Here is a 21,711-nt window from a genome sequence, read left to right on the forward strand (position 1 = left end):
ATTGTCTTTGTTCCAGTGCTGCCATCTGGATGGTTGGGAGCAGTGATAATAAACTAATGATGTCTCTGTGGTAAATATGTTTTGAACTATAATGTATGGTAAGCACGAAACATGTTCATTTGAAATGGAAGGGAAACTATTTCATGAAGGTGACATTTATCATGAAGCTTATACTAGATGCTGATGGTTACCCCTCAAACAGAGCCTGGGTGTGTCACTCAAAAGCCTTCAAAAGAAAATCTGTTCAGTCATGATAAACTATTATTAAGATCATATTGCTGTGGAGATGTCCTGTTATGAGTCAAGAGGTAGTGCTTCTCATCCTTTTGGTCTCCTTTAACTTTGTCCAAGACAATATTCAACCTTCTTAACTTAGCTTTACCTCTGGTATTTGTTGTTTAAAAAGTATGTCAGTTTAATATTGTACATATTTTTTATCATTTCAATTAAGATTATAACTACATACATTTTAAGACTTATTGGGGCCTCCCTGGAAGTATTCCGAGGACCCCATTTGGCCCTGGCCCCTGGAAGAGAGCCACTCATCTAGAACCTTTGAATTATGCTGAAGAGATTAAAAAGGGAGGAGAAAGTGTCTACAGATGGATTTTAGGGCTACCACAACTCCATTGCTTAATGCTAAAAAGTAATGCAACAGCATTGTTAGAATGCTGTAGGTCTTAGCGAATATCACCGCAGTAGGCTGTCAAAACAGGTGCTATCACATTATGACAATCCTTTAATTCCCGTTTAGGCAGGGTTATTATGTGCAATTTTGGGAAAAAAAGGTCCTTTAATCCACTGCCATTATTCTATCACTTTTGCTTAGATAGGCCATCAAATGGTGTTTTGGTTTAAAAGAAGGTAGTTTATAATTTATGTATTGTTTGCCAAGAAGAACTTCAAGAAAGGTGCTCATGCTTTGTCACACTCCAGTCACATGCTTTGAATGCTTTCTATACGTACAGTAGGCTTAAAAAACAGCAGCTGCAGCATGCAGTACTTTTAAAAAGAACATTGTGATAATATTATGAAACTACTCATCAAATCAACTGACATTTCCCAATATATGTTGTTCAAATTACTACAGATGAATTGTTCACATGATACAGAACAACAATTCACATAATCAAGAAGAACATAATCACAGAAAACCCAGCACACATCGGGTCAAAATTCAGGTAACATTTCCTCAACCAACAACTCAAAACAACACCGTTTAAAAGTCTCCTGACTGACAAAAACGTGTTATTTATTAAAATGTGCTATTTGTCAAAGAATTATGAACAAAATAAACACGGTCATACCTGTTTTTTTAGTTGGCTCTGGCATCCTTGTTGAGTGTCCCTACAGGGTTCCAACAAACAGGCATTGTGGACTCAAACACCAACACATCTCTTTTAATAGATACCCCCGCCCCACCCCCCCAAATGTCACACAGTACATGCCCCAAACCATCCTGCCCACCCCTTCAGCCATCTACCACCATGATTGAGCACACCATCCATCACTTTCATTGGTTAACAGAACTAAAGAAAATAAAGAAGCTATAGGATGAAGGATAAGGGAGCAGGTACCGGATGGGTAAATTTAGAGTCTGGCTGTAGCTAATCATCTTCAGATGTTCCCTCCCAACCATACTGCTCAAAGAAAGGGCTCAAACACTTTTTTTGTTTGTTTGTAATATTTTTAGTATTCTTGAACAACCTCTGACCTTCAGGAAGCCACAGCTTTTACATCTGTAGTTTTGTATTCCGCTTTATATTTTATGTGCTTGTCAGCAAATAAAGAATAGGTTTAGGATGTGTGCCTATACTTTCTTAATATAGCCTACATAAGGTAAAGTACGCATTTAGTTGCCTGAATTTAATTGTATCAATTTCCATCTAGAATTAAACAAAGAGATGCTTTATACTGGAGTGTATGTTATTGCTAATGAAAATATGCTGTATAAAAAGATAAAAAATCTTATATTGGACAAATAGGCCCAAAGAGATTGACAGTTATGAAAAAAGTGTTTACTTCCCCACCAGTGCAGGACCCCTTTCCCCAAGCATTGCTAGTTTGCTAGTTTGAGTAATGATAATGATGCTTGTCTGGTTCACACTGAAGTAACAGTGTCTGAATTCATTCTGTGAGTTGAGTTAATCCTTACAGTCAATTCTGGCTCTGGGGGGTCTTTTGTTTCAAACTCTCATGAAACGCATCAAGTCATTTTTAAATCAAACAAACTTTTTTTTAAACTTCACCTTTTACTTAACTTTTTTTACTGTAAATAAAACATGAATGGACTAACATTTTGTATCTTTTTCAATATCTTCTGAAGGTTGTTTTATGGGGAATTAATATACATAACTTTGCGACTGCTTTCACTTTCTCTCATAGGCCTACTTATGTCCAGCGTCCACCTTTTGACCCTGAGACATAAAGGACACAACTGAACATCAACAACCACTAGCTTTTGATTTGTGTATCTTGCCTTGACCTTACCTTTAAAAATTTAGCCCTGTCCTTTAACTGAATAGGCCTATTGTAATACACAAATATTGTGTCTTGACAGAACCCTATTCACCTACTTCTTTTAAATACATTGCAGGTTATGCTGATGATTTCATTACTTTAGACAAAATGACAGTTCCTTGGTGTCCTTTTGAAACTTTTGACACTTTCAAAAGTCATATTCTATTACATAACTGTTTATCAATTCCACGCACAACTGTCCGCGAATTTGATGTGTTGGATAGCATAGCCTACTCTTTTGACCACTGTCACACAGGTCTGTCAGTGCCTTGTCATTCCAGCATCAGACAGTCACATAGCTGTTGCATACTGACAACTACAGTACATGGAAGGGTTTATTCAGATGGAGATAGACATGAAGGAAAGTTATTTGCAGTTGTTGTAATGACTATATATTCGCCTTGGGCCCTGCAGCTGGCTTTCGTCTAATCTAGGTGTGAATCCAAAAGGTTCTGCCATAGCTGAACCACGGTGAACTGGAATTATTATCAACCACTGTGACATGCTGTGAGCGCGATTTAAGTGTTTCATTGTAAAACGAGTAACAGTTGGACAGTTGGTGTATGATGATGAGATCTCGAACACAATCAACACAAATAAATCAAGCAGACTCACAGACTACGTGAGTCACTCTTGTACGTTCCATTGGTATTCTGTAAGGGGAGGTCTGTGTCGTCTGGCCTTCAACAGCTATGAGTAATCTGCGCCCTTGTCAAAGAGGTTAGGGTCTGTAGTCTGTCTCGAGTCACAGTCCTAAGATAAGAGCTGGCTGACAGGATCCTTGACCTATAACAAAAACGAATGCCATGGAATCGCGCGTGGCAACTTTCAGTATAATAGTGTGATTTCGTAGGCTACAACAACAAAGAAAGAAAGAAGAAAACAAACAATAATCTTGCTGGCAAGTGTTTTCTTAGAAATTCACAAACTAATAATAATTCACACGCTAATAATGTTTATAATAAAGAAATATAGGCTACTGACACTGTTTTCCCCATTTTTTTATTATTGTGATTTTAAACCAGGCATATTTCATATAGATGTTATAGGCAGACAGGTTACACGTAAATGGAAAAAAAATGATAACTCTATTAACTGGCTTGTGATTTTGTAAGACTTCTCCGTTTAAATGGGATAGTTCACCCAAAATGACATTACTGTCATCATTCAATCAACCTTCTGAGGTTGTACTTGGATTCCCCCTAGTGGTCTGTATTTACAAATTTCAACACACACAGGTTTGTTTTTATGGTTTATGGGGACTCTCCATAGGCCTAATGGTTTTTATACTGTACAATCCATATTTTCTATTGCCCTACACCAACCCTACCCCTAAACCTACCCCTTTATAAACTTTCTGCATTTTTAGATTTTCAAAACAACTCATTCTGAATTATTTATAAGCCTTTTGAATTACGGGGGCACTGAAAATGTCCTCATAAATCCCCTTCTCGTTGTAATACCTATGTCATACCCATGTTATTATACAAATGTGTGTCCTCATAAACCCCATAAACATGCACACACACACACACACACACACAAAAGCAACGAAAATATGACAATTGAATCTGATAATTTATGACAATATGGAAATAAATGGAAAACTAGAAGGTCTGCAAACCCACAGTGTTAAAAGCTGTTTGCCATCTACGTTAGGCCTACATATCTTTGTAATGAAGCTGTATGTAAGCTTGTACTAAATGTTTAAAATGGTAATGGAAATGTTTAATGTAAGCAATGAATCACTTTAATCATTAAAATTGCTCAGTATTATCAAAGTCCCTTTCGGTATTATACAAGTAATTATTGTTGGCATGTGACTTTTATTTTGGAACGAAGGGAGCTTTAAAATGTGTCCGGAAGTACTATTCGCGTAATCGGCGCAGAAGGACATCGGATCTGTATGTGATAAGACCATACAGTCTATGGATAAGACACGCAAGAGAGCCGTGTAAATGATCTAGAGATCCGTCAAACTTCATTGCTTTCCTGCATGTCCTGTGTTTCATTGTGATTTCCTATCAGGGTTTCCGGACACGTTATTGTTGCATCAGATAGTGGAAAATGGCAAGCACAGGAGATATAGGTACATTTCTCTATTTACTTATTTTACTTCATTTGCGACGTAAGAGTCATTATGTACGCTGTAGAACATTAACGCGTGTAGAGGCCTATTTTAAGTTATTCATTAATGCAGGTCCTATTTAAACCTGCAGCTGTTACAGGATGCTTCCCACTATTTATTCTATTGAGGTAACGCTCGCAACATAAACATGTAATGTTAAATATGGCAACATGCCTGAGTCTCTCCTATTCACGTGTGACTGTCATATTGTTATATTAGCTACATTGTTTTGACAGATAAGCTGAAATCAGACAGCCGAAGTAACACATACTGTAAGGAGTTAAATAATTTCATATAGGAATGGAATTTACCAATTTCGGTTTCCTTAACGTTTATATTATTCTGGTAGTATTTGTTGGTCTTTTAGGGAACGAAATACAGTCTGTTGCGAGATGGTAAGATCATTATCAGATTAAAACAGAACAGATAACATCAAATAATGTTACACACACACACACACACACACACACACACACACACAGACAGAGGTATATATAATTATATGCTGTATAATAATAATATGCTGTTCAGTAAATGAGTCAGATGTATTCAGTCTCGACTGATTCATAATTGGTTTTGATTTCATGAAGAACAGGTTCATAACAGGTTTCATTTTCTTTTGCACGTTGCGCACATTTTCCAGAATTTTGTCATGCATTTTTAATATGTTATATCTTATTTTATTTCAGCTTTATTTCAATTAACAAAAAAAAAATATTTGTAATAGTTTTAGTTCACGGCAACCATTTGAATGGCCCTTCACAAGTTTATTTGTGCTCCAAATATGTTCCATCTGTTTGAGTCTGCCTTAAAATATTGTATTGCTCTCTCTATGTCTTTTTTGACTCGAGCAATTATTAAATTAATTGACATTATGAAAGTTGTGAGTGTATTGTTTCACAATTGTGTGTTAGCTGATTATTACAGCTTATGTTTCAGAGGAATGAGGTTAGAGAGGATTACAGGTGTCAATACAGTCATTCTCCACGGGCCCTTAGCTCATTTCTAATGTCTGCTCGTCTGTGTGTTTATGTGTGTCTATGCCCTTTTGTTTTCCCAGCCTTTGATTATGGCTTCTTACTACGCATAAGTGAGGAAGCTCGCAGGGTTGAGGCTCTGAATGAGTACTTGAGCAGTCGCAGTTACCTGGCTGGCTACGGGCCTTCGCAGGCGGATGCAGAAGCCTTTGCGCTTCTAAGCGGGCCCCCACCTGAGCGGCATGTCCACGCCCTGCGCTGGTACAAACACATAGCCACCCTGAAGCCCCAAACGAATGACCAGACCCCAGAATGCAGCAGTGAGTAGACAGAACTCCCCCTGTCGTAGTCAGGGTGCATGAACGTAGATTGTAGCTGAATTGTACTTTGAGTTATTGGTGTTTCTGTGCTGAGGACATTTGCAGTATGTGTTGCATGAGTTTGAGGATGTGGGTAGTTTGATGTGTTAGTCAGTATACATGAGCTGAGGCGTTGACGGGAATCTGACAAGAAATGTACAGTCAAAACAAGACGATCACTTCTCAGGTTTGTTCAGAACGGGGTTGAGTTATAGTTGACTGAGGTGTTTGTGGTTTTAAACAATTATTTAATTGGACGCAATGTTCAGTGGCTTGTTTGCATATGTTTTTGTTTCACTTTCACACTGTGTATGTGTTACTTTCACTTACACATCTTTTATGTTTTCTATGAGGAAAAAAAACCTCTTATAATTGTGCAGCAGGTGTGCACGAACAACTATTTCCCATAATGCACCTGTTGTTCAGTTTAGGGGTTGAATATTATAAATTAATCTGTAAAGGTGAATAATTTTTAAACTAGACAAAGTAATTTGGGTTTAAAAAAAAAGTGTCTCTTGTTTTTCAGCAAAGGGAAAGCGGGTGCAGCCACCATGGTCTCCGCCAGAAGGCACAGACATTTCAAAGCTGCGTCTTTACAACAGTCTCACACGGACCAAGGTACAGTATGAAAGATAAACAACATGGCCTAATGTGTGGGTGACATGCAGAAAATGACTAGACTAAATCCACAACTTTCTATACGTTATATTACTGTAGTATTGGTAGCCGAAAACATAATCAAGTTAGTCCAAGTATTTAAAAAAATCTACAATATCAACATATGTTTATAATGTTTTTTACATTTACATTTAGTCATTTAGCAGACATTTTTTTTCCCAAAGCGTAAGTAAGTTTTTTTTAAAGAAATTATTTTATTCAGCGGGCATGCACATAATTCATTGAATGTGACAGTGAAGTAATTTATAATGTTTCAGATTTAAATTACAGTTACAGATTTAAGTTACAGATTAAAATTTCTAATTCAAATAAAAAAAACTTTCTATTAATCAAAAACAAGGTTTCCACAAAAATATCAACATTTCATAATAATAAGAAATGTTTCTTGAGCATAAAATAAAACCAAATCAGCATATTAGAATTATTTCTGAAGGATCATGTGATGCTGAAAACTGAAATAATGGCTGCTGGAAATTCAGCTTTGCTATTAGAAGAATAAATCACATTTTAACGTATATTCATATATATATATATTTGTTTTATATAAATATTGTTTTTTCATTGTAAAAATATTTCACAGTATTACTGTTTTTACTGTATTTTGGATCAAATAAACTCAGTTTTAGTGAGCACTTGTGACACTGAAAAATGGAATAATGTTTGCCATCACAGGAATAAATTACATTTGAAAACAGATTCATATATAAACAGTTATTTTCAAATTATAATGTTACTGTGGTTTTTTTTACTGTATTTACTGAATTATCAAATCATTTCAGACTTCTTTCATAAACTTAAAAAATGGATGCTGTTTTATGATAATAAACTGTTAAAATCGTTCATATCTGTCTTGTTTTGTGCATTATAGGAGGTGTTTGTTCCACAGAAGGGCAACAGGGTTTTGTGGTACTGCTGCGGCCCCACAGTGTATGATGCTTCTCACATGGGTCATGCCAGGTGACATATTCCCCATCCATTCATAGTGTTTGTTTGTTTTCGGTGTTCCCCAGCTGTTGAAAGCAGCACAGTAGACACAGCACAACAGTCAATGAAAAGGCTGAAGCAGACATTCAGCTTTCAATCCAGGGTCAGAATGTGGTTAGTTGTGAATGTGAGGCTGTAAATAAAATCTCAAAGAACTATTGTGTTTGAATATGGTTCAATGAACATAGGCAAAAAGAGAAAATATAAACATCTTCCATCCAAGGCTCACACAGCGTTTATGATGTATCAGTTCTCTGTATTTCATGAGGATTCAATCAGTGCCTTTGTTCTTTCAGGTCCTACATTTCTTTTGACATACTGCGGAGAATACTGAAGGATTATTTCAAATACGATGTCTTCTACTGTATGAACATCACAGATATTGATGACAAAGTAAGAGCAGTGTTTGCGCAGAGTCTGAATGTAGTTGACATTATTCTATATAACCTAATACCTCATACTTTTGGTCAAATGAAACTGCTGCTTTAATTCTGAAGGCCACATGTGATACAGTGTTCTCAAGATCCAATCATCAGTGTGACCTCTTCGTTACAGATCATCAAAAGAGCCCGACAGAACTACCTGATGGAGCAGTACAGAGAGAAGAAGCCCAGTCCCTCTCAGATACTGCAGGATGTGTTAACGGCACGAACGGTGAGGGTATCACTCATACAGTGGACATTTCGGTCCAAGTGAATCCTGTTATCGTTTAAGCAGACTTGTGGGGTTTAAAGCCTGTATGAGTTTCCTTTTCTGTGGGAAAATGTTTTTTTTAGCATTTGCATGTTTCAGACACTGAGAGTACCAATTTAAAGACACCATAAAATCAAGATTAACAAATTTGATGCAGTTTTACAGTTATAAATGATTTATCCTTGCACATCATTGTTATTAAAAAAAAACTAGGGCTGTCAACGTTAACGCGTTAACGCGTGCAATTCATTTTACAATCCTTAACGCGTTAAAATAATTTAACGCAATTAACGCAAAATTACTGAAGCACAATTTCTTTTCTAACCCTTTAACCCAATTTTGCTTCTCTGCTTGCGATCAGATCATTTTAAGTCGCTAAACTCCGGGAAAGTTTTCAGTCCAATGATCCAGTAAGCGAATGCATTCAAACAATACGTCCAAAACAGCGCTGATATAAAGGAAACCAGGCTGATTTCACCAGAGATTGCAGAGAGAACAGAGACTCACGTTGCGTTTTCAGTGAATTATTCATTCCAGTGTGTTTCGCTTTAAAACACGAGCTCTGTCATATTCTGTGATTGTCTCTGAAGAGCGCGAACCCTCACACGTCACACGCACTGTGTGAAGTACAGAAGTACAGACTGAACGGTTTGTCAACACATCCCACCGCTGTATGGCCAGATGAGATGCAAACTACGTTTTCTCGACTGGATAACCAGTCTCGCTAGTAAAGTTTTGATGGATGAAGACTGCAATCAAGGTCCGTTATAATAATGCATGTATGAGTGCTCTTGACGCACTGATTGCACATTGTATTTATGCACAGGCACAGACATTTCCGTACATTCACGTTGTTTCCACACACATTCACGATAATGTTTTGATTTGGCATGTGTATGTTGCTGTTTAGTTATTCTGAATGGATCCGTGTACTGTAGTATGCAGTCAGCCGTCGATTGGTTTGGGGTTTTTTTGGCATCACCATGTGGTCTTGTTCGGTATCGCAACTTGTCTTCTCTAAAATGCTATTTGCTGTTGCACTTTACACATACTATTCAATTCAGATGTTGTTTTTTTTGCATTTTTTTTCTTTCATATATGCTTATATAGGCTCCTTATTTCATTTGGTTCTTTGGTGTCTTTTTGGAGTACAAGATAAATGGGGTCTATGCTTAATTTCATGAAGTGTGCGATTTAATCGCGATTAAGCACAGAAAAAGGGTGTGATTAATTAGATAAAAAATTTTAATCTATTGACACCCCTAAAAAAAACCGCGCTCTCGTAATTTTTAATCAGTACCATTAACATGCCCTCTTCTGCATCTCTTCTCTGATGACGTGTACATTGGCGTGAGGGCAGGGCTGTAAGGATGCCCAATAGCAAATCAAGTTTCAATCATTCCCTTCCAGCAACCTGTGACTCGCATGAAACAATTGTAGAATTAGCCAATGACTATGAGAAGCTTTTTATTCAGATATGTCTCACTATAGCCATGAAAACGAGGCTGTGGGGGATGGACTTATTGTCTTTCTATAGTCTTTACTTATTTTCACCAACTCTCAAAACTTTTTATGGTGTTTTTGTCAACAAAAAGTTTTTTTTTTCTTTCAGAAACAATCGGCATGTTGTTAATCAACAGTACAATCAATTGAACGCACTGTACTTCTATTCCTCACAACCTTGATTTCATTCCTGTCAAAAATTAAATGTTGCTACCCTGACTAAGGTTTATATGGACAAAAAGACGGTTGCAGTTTTTATTTCAAGCAAACTTTAAGACTGATAGAAATACTGCATGTTCTGAAATTTTTGAATTATTTGCTCTAATTGATGCTATCAAAAATAAACTCCTCTTCTAATAGTTCAGGTCTGTCTTCAGTTTTCACACAACTTATGTGTGACATGGTTGCTTTCACATTAGCAAGATAATAAAGATTTATACAATATCCTGAAGTATTGAAAGAGCTATCATTAAGTAATGAAATTAGTCATTTTGCTGACCACCTCAAACCGCTAGACTGTAGGTTACTGGCCTTCACAAAAATGTTTTCATTGCTTTCATCTCTTTCCCCATCACTGTGCTTTAATGTAATTTGGTTTTATTGTGTTTAGCCGTTTAAAGCCAAGCTTGCTGAGACTACTGACCCAGATAAGAAGCAGATGCTGGAGAGGCTGGATGCAGCAGTGGAAGCTGCCCTGGGTCCCCTGCAGATGGCAGTGCAGAGCAACGCTGCAGGCGATACACTCCAGAATCAGGCACAGGTAAATTATTTGAGCAGCTTTTTAAAAATACTTAATGTGACCTAGTTAGATCAGGGCCATATGAGGCATTTTTTCAAAATTATTTGACTGATGTGTTTCAGTGACACATCAATTAACATAGTGTTTCATGAGATCATTTGAATTCATGGCATGGTTCTGAAACTAACTGGTTCTTTCTTAATGGTTTTCATTTCTAGGTCTTATTGGAAGAGGCTAAGGATCTCTTGTCAGATTGGTTAGACTGCCAATTTGGGAGCCAAGTGACAGAAAACTCAATCTTTTCTTTGTTGCCAAAGTACTGGGAGGGAGAGTACCACAAAGATATGGAAGCCCTGAATGTGAGTGAACTAATACTGACGAGTAATTCAGTTGCTTGAAAATGACCCAACTAATATGTATATACACTACTGTTCACAAATGTGGGGTCAGTCATTTTTTTATGTTTTTAAAAAGAAGTCTCAGGCTCACCGAGGCTGAATTTATTTGATCAGAAATACAGTAAAAACAGTATATTGTGAAATATGATTACAATTTAAAATAAAAATATATTATATATGATTTATTTCTGTGACAGCAAAGCTGAATTTTCAGCATCATTACTGCAGTCTTTAATGTCACGTCTTCCATCAGAAGCTATTTCTAATATGCTGATTTGGTGCTCAAGAAACATTGAACATTATTATTATCTGTGTTGAAAACAGTTGTGCTGTTGTGTTATCAGTGTTGGGAAGGTTACTTTGGAAATGTAGTAGGTTACAGATTACAAGTTACCCTATTTAAAATGTAACAAGTAGTGTAATTATTTCAATTACTTCATTAATGTAGCGGATTACTTTTTGATGACTTTTCTACATTTCTAACAGATGTTTTTAACTGTTAATCAGTTAATCAGCTCTCAGGCAGTTTGTAGTCTAAAGATTTCAGTTGCAATGTGGATTGATATAATTGGCAGAAGTGGTACGCTGCAAATTCAAACAAGAGAACCAATCAAAAGCATCAGAATAGCATCGCTTTGCTAAAAGGCCTTTAAATGGCAGGAGGCATCATGCACACCAAAAACAGGCAAAGCAACAGATTAATATTATTCAACATATCCTAGCTTTTTACAGAAAATATTCAGATGTAACCCACTTTGTAATCGTTAACATTTTCATAAGTAACTGTAATTTAACTACACCTTTTCCCCCTAGTAACTGTAACAGATTACAACAAATTTATTTTGTAATTAAATTACGTAATGCCGTATTGCCTTACAAGTAACTAGTTACACCCCAACACTGTGTATTATGTATTGTATATATTGTGATGCATGTTCTTACCGATATGTTAAAACATGTTAAGTCTGAGCATGGATGAAAGCCTGTGTTGTCTTTGATTGACAGGTCCTCCCTCCTGATGTTCTCACACGGGTCAGCGAGTACGTGCCAGAGATCGTGGCATTTGTCAAAAGAATTGTGGACAACGGTTATGGGTAGGCATAGAGCTGTCTTCTTTCTAGATTGATTATTTTGATATTTCATGATATAACCCATAAACAAAAACACTGCTTTCAGAGAAAATGTCTAAGAATGAATTTCTGCTCTTTTCTCACAAGATACGGGTCAAATGGATCAGTATATTTTGACACAGCAAAGTTTGATTCCTGCCCTGCTCACTCTTATGCCAAACTTGTACCAGAAGCTGTTGGTGATCAGAAGGCTCTTCAAGAAGGAGAAGGTACAGGAATAAATTGCAATACGTCCCTTAAAATGATTTACTCTAAGTGGGCCTTTGAGAAGTACAATAAATGTATCCAGTTCGACTGTGGAATGGCATTGCACTATTGCTGTTATACAGTTGTATTGATGCACACCAATAGGGCAATTACTAGATAATGCATATAGCTCGATAATAATCTGAGCAGTGGATACAACAAGCCAGAATTATCCATTGTATAACAGGACGTCAGGGCATTTAAAAAAAAAAATTCTTAAGTGTTTTCTTCAGTGTTCACTTGGACATTTTATGTTTTTTTTTTCTAATGAGTGAATTTCTTTTTTAACTCTTCCAGGAGACTTGAGTATCTCAGCAGACAGACTTAGTGAAAAGAGATCACAGAATGACTTTGCACTGTGGAAGGCCTCCAAGCCTGGAGAACCATCTTGGGACTCCCCTTGGGGAAAGGTGAGGAAGTACACATCAGGAAGACATGCATAGATGAACATACCTTAAAATGTCTCCACAGTTGGAGACTGCTTAGTCATTTTAATATAACGCAACAAAGTTTTGAATGCATTGGTAATGTTTGTGAGTTCAATATCTAAATTTCTCCTGGGGATGTTTAAGGGGAGACCTGGATGGCATATTGAGTGTTCTGCCATGGCTGGATCCATTTTGGGACAGTCTATGGATATCCACGGAGGAGGATTTGACTTGCGTTTTCCTCATCATGACAATGAATTGGCGCAATCTGAGGTGAGAAAATTACAATGTGCTCATATGAAAAATGTTTTAAAGCTGTTATTAGAATCCTGTTCATTATTCAGTACAGGTTAATGCAGAATTCATGTCATGTTGGAATTACCATAATGGCAAGTTTCCGACTAGTTAAACCATTCATGTCTTTGTCAAACTTGTAATTAAAATACACATTTCTGTTTGATATGCATGTTATTATAGCCACTGTAACAGTGCACTTTTTTCTTATTTTGCAAGAGCATATAGAGGTGACATGATGTAGTGATGAAATATTTTGCTGTCATCAACTACAAAGGATACATTTTGGCGTTTTGAGCATTGCCATGTAAACGGATGGTTTCTAGTTATTATTAAATCTGAAAACTGATGATAAAGAACTTGGTCCTGTCCCTGGATTGCTGTATGTCAATGTTTTTTTTTTTTTGAACAGGCATACTTTGAGAATGATCACTGGGTACGATATTTCTTACACACGGGTCACCTGACCATCGCCGGATGCAAGATGTCCAAATCTCTGAAGAACTTTATTACTATCAAAGATGCCCTGGCCAAACATACGGGTAATTATAATATGATTATATTATTATAAGTATCGCTGTTACATATTTAGACATCTGCATATGGGTCAAAGACTTTTTTTTTTGGTCTAAATTGTTTTTTTGTTTTTTTTTATGAAATTGTTTAACTTTGAATAACCTGTATGTTTTCAATTTCCAAATCAAAATAATTTTTAAGATTATTATCATTATTGTTATTATTTTTGTTCTTTGAAGGGTTTAAAAAAAGGGGGGAAAAAAGAGAGAAACCCTTAAGACCCTCATGAGTGTGTGTCAAGGTCTTTATATTTCTTGGAAAATATCACCCATTTTGTCCTCTTAAATGAAAGGGCATGTTTTATTCAGGCCAAATTGAGTAAGTTTATTCATCACTGTCATTGTTTTTGACTTTGGAAATGTTCAGTAACTTTTTTTGAAAAATAATGATTAAGTCCTGTGTCTTCAAGGGGCAAAGAATGTATTTTTTTTACTAGATGGATATACCACTTGACATCTTTGCAACAGTGATGAAAAGATTACTAAGACCTTGGCACATATATTTGTATTTTTTTTTCTTTTCTCAAACATCCTTGTTTGTCATTGACCTATAGGAGTTTCTGTGGTGTCTATACATTAGTGTTTGTGTGGTCATTTATTCTGCCTTGCACATTTATCCATTTATTAACTACAAAAAGAAGTTCTGACATTGTGCATTTGTGCTTTATTTCCTTTTAGCAAGACAGCTTCGTTTGGCCTTTCTGATGCATTCGTGGAAAGACACATTGGACTACTCCAACAACACAATGGAGTCAGCCATCCAATATGAGAGATTCATAAATGTGAGTGAGAAACGTGGAAGAAGCAGTGGGGGAGAAAAGTACCCAAAATTCATAGTCTGTCCAAATTTAATATCAGCCACTTATCAGCATACAGAATCCTCATGAGTGCACAATAGGCTTATCTAGATTCCTTCAAGAACCCAGAAGGTCGGAGAATAGCGTGTGTCCTTCAGGGCGCATTAATTCTGTCTTGCGCTTCTTTCCACCTATCAATTACTCTGTCACCAAGGAATATAACATGGGCAGAGTTCCAAATTTGCCTGAAACACACAGGCAGCCATTAGCATGGGAAGTATGCGAAGGTTACCTATGACTGACCTACACGCTATATTTTTTAGACCAGCCTCACCCGAACTTGAGGTTAGGATCTTAATGAGACACAGTGTTTTTCCCTCTACCCCAGTGCACCTCCAAAGGCTGTACTTGAGTAAAAATGAAGATGGCTTATTAGACGGTGATGCAATAATAGTGCAATTCCCTCAACAGAATTTGTCTGAAATATAACTGGAGATGAATAGAGGTTCTGAGGTCCCAAATTAGAAGTAAAAGCTGTAAATATTCAAACAAAGTACATTAAAAAGCTGAGAGTGGTGTTAGTGTATGCAGTGTGGGAAATGTTGCACACTTAGTTAACACAAAAAACAGTATTTTAAGAGCAGTCTAGCTGTGGTAGGGTTTTTTTTATTTAATTTTTTCCCCCAAACACTTACAAACTGCCTTAAGAAAATTATGGTTAAAGTGTATTTATAATAATGCAGACACAAGTTCACTACCCTTAGACCTTGAAGTAATAGGAACCTGCTGGGTTTTTTTATATTAATTTTGTATTTATTTTATGGATTGTGGATTGTCTGAATATGTTAACCCTTAATATGGTAAAATATTTAATTAAACAATTTAAAGGAAAATGCTGGATTAAATACAACAACATCTGTGGCTGGTTGTTTATTACCACAGCATATATATCACGTTTGGGGTCAGTAAGATTTTTCTTTTAAAAATAAATTAATAATATTGTTCAGCAAGGATGCAATAAGTTGCTCGAAAATGAGGACTTTTTACATGATTACGGTTTCAAATGAATGCTGTTCTTTTGAAATATTCTTCAAAGAACCTTGAAAAAAAAAAAAAAGGTTAAAATGGTAAAAACGTACTAACCCCAAACGTTTGAATGGTTTATAAGCTTATATTATAAGCACATAACTTAAAATTAAATATTCTTTTAAGAGAGCAAATGAAAAAGTCCTTCATGACTGTTTTTGCGTTCGCTCCTCTCATTTTGTTTCCACAGGAGTTCTTCCTAAATGTTAAAGATATTCTGAGGAGCCCTACAGACATCACTGGCCAGTTTGAGAAATGGGAAGCTGAGGAGATTGAACTAAACAAAAGGTGACCCATATGTTCCTTAAGACTACACCGTCTCTCTTCTAAAAAATAAAGCTTTATCACCCATTACAGTAATTTGTGTGTGTTTGTGTAGCTTCTATGAGAAGAAAACATCAGTTCATGAGGCATTGTGTGACAACATAGACACTCGTTCGGCTCTGGAGGAGATACGGGCTCTTGTCGGTCAGAGTAACACCTACATGGCTGCCAGAAGGAGTGCAAAACTACCGCCTAACCGCATGCTGCTGCAGAGCATTGCCCTGTACTTGACCGACATGCTTAAGGTAGCGAGACAAAAAAGTAGTTATATAGAGCTTGACTTTGATACCTGGATGCAACAAGAGAACGCTTGTTTCTCTACTATCTCTAAAATTCTTCACTCGGATTGCTACAATGAATAAGCTGAGATTTAGAGACAGAAACTGAAACAATGGATGCACATTGAAGTGCTTGCTAAAACTGTTTTCTGCTTTGACAGACATTTGGAGCGATTGAGGGAGCTGAGCCCATTGGCTTCCCTGTTGGAGGAAACGGACAGGATTCTGATGTAAGCCACACCAATCAGACCATGTTTTGATTCATCAAAGGTTTTCCTTTTAATTTCTGCTACAAAGCCAGAGTTGTGAAGACACGTCATTTAATGATTCAATATAATAATGCTTTTTTGTGGATTGTTGTCCAGTCATTAAACTCTTCTTAATCTTTTAATTTCTGTTTCAGCTCGAGAACACAGTCATGCCCTATTTGTCAGTGCTGTCGGATTTCAGGGAAGACGTCAGAAAAATTGCAAGAGAGAAGAAAGGTCAATCTCTCGGGGTGTTTTATTTATTAATATTTTAGAGCAAAGACCTACAATGTGTACTCAAGTCGTTTAGTTTGTTCTAATTTATTTCTTTGTAAGATTTGTTTCCTTTTTTATGGTTGTTGTTGTAGCTGTAGCTCCAACAGACATTTGCATACAATACAGATTGTGCTTTTTACGCACAAAAGAGGATTCATTAGGGAAATCTGTTTGTTTTCCAGTGACAGAATTGCTGAGGCTGTGTGACGAATTGCGTGATGATACTTTACCTGAGCTGGGTGTCCGACTGGAGGATCGTGATGGTAAATGAAAGCTACAGAGATTTTATTAAACCCTGAACGTCATGGAAAATGACAATGTTTTTTGTTGTTTTTCTAAGGACTTCCCACATCTGTGAAATTGATGGACAAAGAAACCCTTCTGAAGGAAAGAGAAGAGAAGAAGAAGGTAATTGCAGAATCCATCTACTTGGCAGTATACTATGATATCTCTACTTGATTTATTTGGTGTCAGTGGTGTAGGTTTTGTATCTCGTTTCACATATAGTACTGCTGGTCTGCAGTGCACCTTATTAGGTTGAAATTAGTCATTAATCAGATCAAAATGATCACTCCACCAGGGTAAGGTGATACGTTCCTTCTGTCAATGGAAAAAAAGTTCCTTAGCATATCAGGCATCACAAAAGAAATGATTCAAATGCAAACCAGGTCATGAAAAATGTATTTAGGACTTTCGAGCTTGTCAGTGTAAATGACGGTCTTTAGAATGAATTGTAAGGACTCAAGTTGCATCGGTTTATTGTTGTATCTTCTTTAAATTACTCCTTTGAGCCTCGTATGCACGCTTACTGCTCTGGACACATTCCGCAGATCAGTCATGATCCACCTGAGATGGTCACAGCAAATAGCGTTTCTAAAAAAAGGAAGGTGGTAGGGGCATCTCTGAGACTTCTCTGTTGGTTTATGAGCATCTTCATATTTGAAAATTAAAATACACTATGAACACACTACTGTTCAAAAGTTTGGACTCTGTAAGAATTTTAAAAAATATTTTAAAATACTTATTCTGCATTTACTTGATCATCACTTGTGAAATATTACAGTTTAAAATAACTTGTTTCTGTTTTAATATATTTGAATGTGTAATTTATTCCTTTGATGGCAAAGCTGAGAAACAGTTACAGTATGATATTGAAAACAGTTGTGCTGTTCAATGTTTTTGTGGAAAGCGTTATATGTTTTATTCTGGATTTTTGGAATAAATAAAAAAAAACAGCATTTATTTGAAATGGTAATCTTTTGAAACAAAAGTTTTAACTAATTTTTGATCAATTTAATGCATCCTTGCTGAATAAAAGTCATTTCTTGTAATTACTTTTTCTAGTAATTGTTTAATATTAATGTAAATTTGTAATTAATTTCCACTTATTCTTTACTGTTTCAAGATGGAAGATGAAAAGAAAAAGAAAAAAGAGGAGGCTGCCAAGAAGAAACAAGAACAAGAGGTGAATAGAACAATCACAGAAACCCCTTAACACACTTCATAATTGAGTCCCTCTTCATGTAAAAATTCTCTCATGTCTATATATATATATATATATATATATTAGGGGTGCAACAGTTCAACTTACTCACGGTTCGGTTTGTATCACGGTTTTAGAGTCACGGTTCTGGTACGGTTCGGTATGTGCCATGTTTAGGGGAAAAAACTATTGTCAAATAAAAATAATGAGGATAACAAATAATCTAACTACAAGCAACAGCACAAATAAATACAATAGATACAATAAAGATACAAAAAAAATAAACAGTGCTTTTCAGTTTTTTTTTAGGTAGGTCTAACATTAGTTTTTAGGTACAAAAATTGAATAAAGTAATCAAATGTAAATAACATTGCATATTTGACTGTATAAATTAAAGATTAATCCTTATTAAAGTTACAGAAGTTATTCAATCAAGAGCAGTGAGTGATTTCTGTGTTGTTGCTGATGCGGAGTTTTGCGCATCGTGTGTGTGTGTGTGTGTGCGCGCACGCGCGTGTGTGCGCGAGCGAGAGAGAGAGGGGGGGTCCACATCACAGTGGAGTCAGCAGTCTTAACCGTGGCTTGTGTACTGCAAACACATACCAGCTTCATCACTGTGTCTGTTACGTGACTCTGTTCCCCTTTCGGGCTCTGTCTTTACATTTATTATCAATATATTCTGTTACACCAAATACACAAAATAATGATCTTTAAAAAAGCATTATATGACCCCTTTAAGAGAACGCACTGATCCAGTGCACTGATACTGTATGTTCAGCCGGCTATGGCTGCGTTCCAGTCCGTTTTTTTTATGCCCTTCACTCTCAAACTTCCCTCCGTCTCATTTACTCGGATGTACGTCATTGATTACGTTGCATGAGTGCCCATTTCTGGCGGAACCCTTGGAATGGACTGAACTGGAACGTCCTAAGCCCTTGATCACCTAGAATCAGCTATGGAGTTGGTATATTGTTTACATTTTTTCCCTTATGAATTTGTTTGGTGCAGAATTCTATATGTATATAGGTATGTTTGGGCTGTTATAAATGTTCATAAAAAATAATTTATATATTATAGAGTTGTTTGGGGTGGAGATAAATTAAACGCAATCTGCGATGACGTCATAATCATGTTGCATTGTGGTCTATGGAGCGGCCTGAAGTGTGCATATGAAGCAGACCATTGTTTACATTTTTTCCCTTATGAATTTGTTTGGTGCAGAATTCTATATGTATTTAGGTATGTTTGGGCTGTTATAAATGTTCATAAAAAATAATTTATATATTAAGAGTGGAACGCAGCCTATGTCTGCTAGGATACTCACCAAGACGAGCATTTTGACATAATTTTTGTGTGAATTTGTCCATTCAAACACAGTACTTCACAGAGAGCTTAATATTTGCACGCGTTCTGAGACGAATGGCAGCGGGGATTCCCCCGAGGGGACGTGCTTAGGGAAGTTTGCGAGTGCGTGTCTAAAAGTGGAGTGGAACGCAGCCTATGTCTGCTAGGATACTCACCAAGACGAGCATTTTGACATAATTTTTGTGTGAATTTGTCCATTCAAACACAGTACTTCACAGAGAGCTTAATATTTGCACGCGTTCTGAGACGCTTCAGGTGCTTCGGATGAGCGCACGCACAAATCTTCTCACTGGGCGCGCAAGTTCACGTCTTTTGGCTCTTTAATATTTAAACTGGCAAAGCTTAAATGAGTTTAGCTTAAACACAGATACCAACGTGTGCTGTTCAGGTCTCACCTGCGCTATCAACACGTGATGATATCATTTGATAAATGACAGTTATTACAGCATAAAGCACTCGCATTGAACAAAGAGTGACTGGTTTGTCCACGTATTGTTTTTTTCTCTCTCATCGCTCTTGTTGTAATGTATTGGGAAGCCAGAATTTGTATCCATCAACAGAAACATGCATTAGCCAAACTCTAACAAACCGTATTACAGATGCATTGTCAGATTTAAGTTGAACCAGGGTCCTAGTGCACGCCGAACCGTGTGTGGAGAACGGTATGGTTCGATTTTTTACAGAGAACCGTTGCACCCCTAATATATATATATATATATAGATATATTACTTTTAAATACATTGCGAGAAGTGTATTCTTGTTTGTGCTTCATTCATTGTTTGGAATAATTTGTATTATAAATATTTGTATATTTGATGTCATAGATGGCAAAGTTGGCAAAAATGAAGGTTAAACCCAGTGAAATGTTCCGGTCAGAGACTGACAAGTACTCCATCTTTGACGAAATGGTAATGCAAACCATTCAGTCTTCTTTGTCATAAGATACACTCGTTTAAATCACACTACTGTATGTACTGTATGTTGGACCCATTTCAAGGTGATTATTGGTCTTTAGGGGATGGATGAGTCCTTATGAATTTTTAATCATTTGGTCACATTTATTCAGAAATGCTAATAGCATGTCTGTCCTTTGCTTATACAGGGCTTCCCAACGCATGATGCTGAGGGAAAGGAGCTCAGTAAGGGACTGACCAAAAAGCTTCGCAAGCTTTACGAGGCACAAGAGAAGCTGTATAATGAATACCTCCAGTCGACCCAGAACGGGAGCTGAGAACATGTGTTGAGTCTGATGTGATCTGCCATCCGCCCTTACTGTCTGTTGTGAACTTGTCTTGTGTATGCGAAAAGGCAGCAAAACTTAAAGACCTCATCTGTGAGTTTTGGCTCTTAACTTTGGTAAGGTTTTGCCAAATCCTTCTGGTCATGGTTGGAAGGTCATTGTTTTTTGATGCTCTGCAATAATGACTTTGAGGGGTATTTTATGACTATGATATTAAGGGTATATTATGTGCTTTTTGCACACATAGAACAAAGATGCAAGTATATCAGAACTTTTCTAATGTGGGTTTGGTGGTTTATATGAAGTATGTAAGAAATATTTAGCCGTTAATGTGGAAATGGATCAAGCATACAATGTTTTCATCATTGATTTTTTTAAATCTGGCTGGTCAAAGAGGTGTTTTTTTCCGAAACACTGTTTACACATCGGCTAGTGATACATATGATTCCTCCAGAATCAAAATATCTCAGATGATACAGGAATGAAGGGACCTCAGGTTTGTTGGTTTACGACAAATGGAAAAACAGAGGCATACATAGGAGCACCAATTATTGTTAGTATTAACATACTCTTTATAAGAACATGAAATACCAAAATATAAAAGGATTTTGAATAATGTCTGATGCTCGTTTGTCCCTAGTAACTTATTTCTGCAAATGTTGCCATAAAGACTTGTCTAGAAAAGTTTTGTTCATACAGTTGTAGTCTAATACTGTAAGAACAGCTACAGATATTAAGTTTACGGTCATAAAACATATGCACAGAGCTTCACATAAGCCTGGTGAACGTATTGAACTGAATACTTGTTTAATGAATAGCACGGAATCAATACGAATGAACCGAGTCAATTACTGAGTGGCGTGACTCAGAATGTGACTTTAATAGCAGCTTGGCAGAAATGTTACAAATAAAACGTGCTTAAAACATGCAATACATTTTTAAGAGCGATTTTTTTTGTTGT

General features: G+C 36.6%; 2 protein-coding genes across 4 annotated transcripts in view; one reads left to right on the forward strand and one right to left on the reverse strand.

The window, feature by feature from the left end:
- The window catches only part of LOC107554890 (myosin-binding protein C, cardiac-type-like), a 40,277-nt gene extending 38,945 nt beyond the window's left edge, over positions 1 to 1,332 (reverse strand). The window contains exon 1 of the mRNA XM_016237535.1: positions 1,308 to 1,332. Coding sequence (XP_016093021.1) covers positions 1,308 to 1,332 — 25 coding nt within the window. The remainder of the gene's footprint in view (positions 1 to 1,307) is intronic.
- Positions 1,333 to 4,400: 3,068 nt separating this feature from the next.
- On the forward strand, positions 4,401 to 21,619 carry cars1 (cysteinyl-tRNA synthetase 1). Of its 3 annotated transcripts, XM_016237558.1 has the most exons (23): positions 4,486 to 4,609; positions 5,709 to 5,945; positions 6,511 to 6,602; positions 7,531 to 7,619; positions 7,943 to 8,039; positions 8,202 to 8,300; positions 10,453 to 10,602; positions 10,800 to 10,940; positions 11,985 to 12,073; positions 12,197 to 12,318; positions 12,653 to 12,765; positions 12,928 to 13,056; positions 13,490 to 13,619; positions 14,331 to 14,434; positions 15,726 to 15,823; positions 15,915 to 16,104; positions 16,299 to 16,367; positions 16,541 to 16,622; positions 16,844 to 16,924; positions 17,002 to 17,069; positions 18,067 to 18,126; positions 20,335 to 20,418; positions 20,613 to 21,619. In XM_016237558.1, exons 1-23 carry the CDS (start codon positions 4,588 to 4,590, stop codon positions 20,739 to 20,741), a joined length of 2,475 nt encoding a protein of 824 aa, XP_016093044.1. In that variant the 5' UTR covers positions 4,486 to 4,587; the 3' UTR covers positions 20,742 to 21,619. The 3 variants fall into 3 exon arrangements, with proteins under 3 accessions (XP_016093047.1, XP_016093044.1, XP_016093046.1); XM_016237561.1 differs by lacking the exons at positions 4,486 to 4,609; positions 5,709 to 5,945 and adding an exon at positions 4,401 to 4,474 and having other exon boundaries at positions 20,613 to 21,617; XM_016237560.1 differs by lacking the exon at positions 5,709 to 5,945 and having other exon boundaries at positions 20,613 to 21,616.
- The last annotated feature ends 92 nt before the right edge of the window (positions 21,620 to 21,711 follow it).

This window comes from Sinocyclocheilus grahami, unplaced genomic scaffold (assembly GCF_001515645.1).
Source record: "Sinocyclocheilus grahami isolate Dianchi unplaced genomic scaffold, SAMN03320097.WGS_v1.1 scaffold518.1, whole genome shotgun sequence".
Taxonomy (NCBI): Eukaryota; Metazoa; Chordata; class Actinopteri; order Cypriniformes; family Cyprinidae; genus Sinocyclocheilus; species Sinocyclocheilus grahami.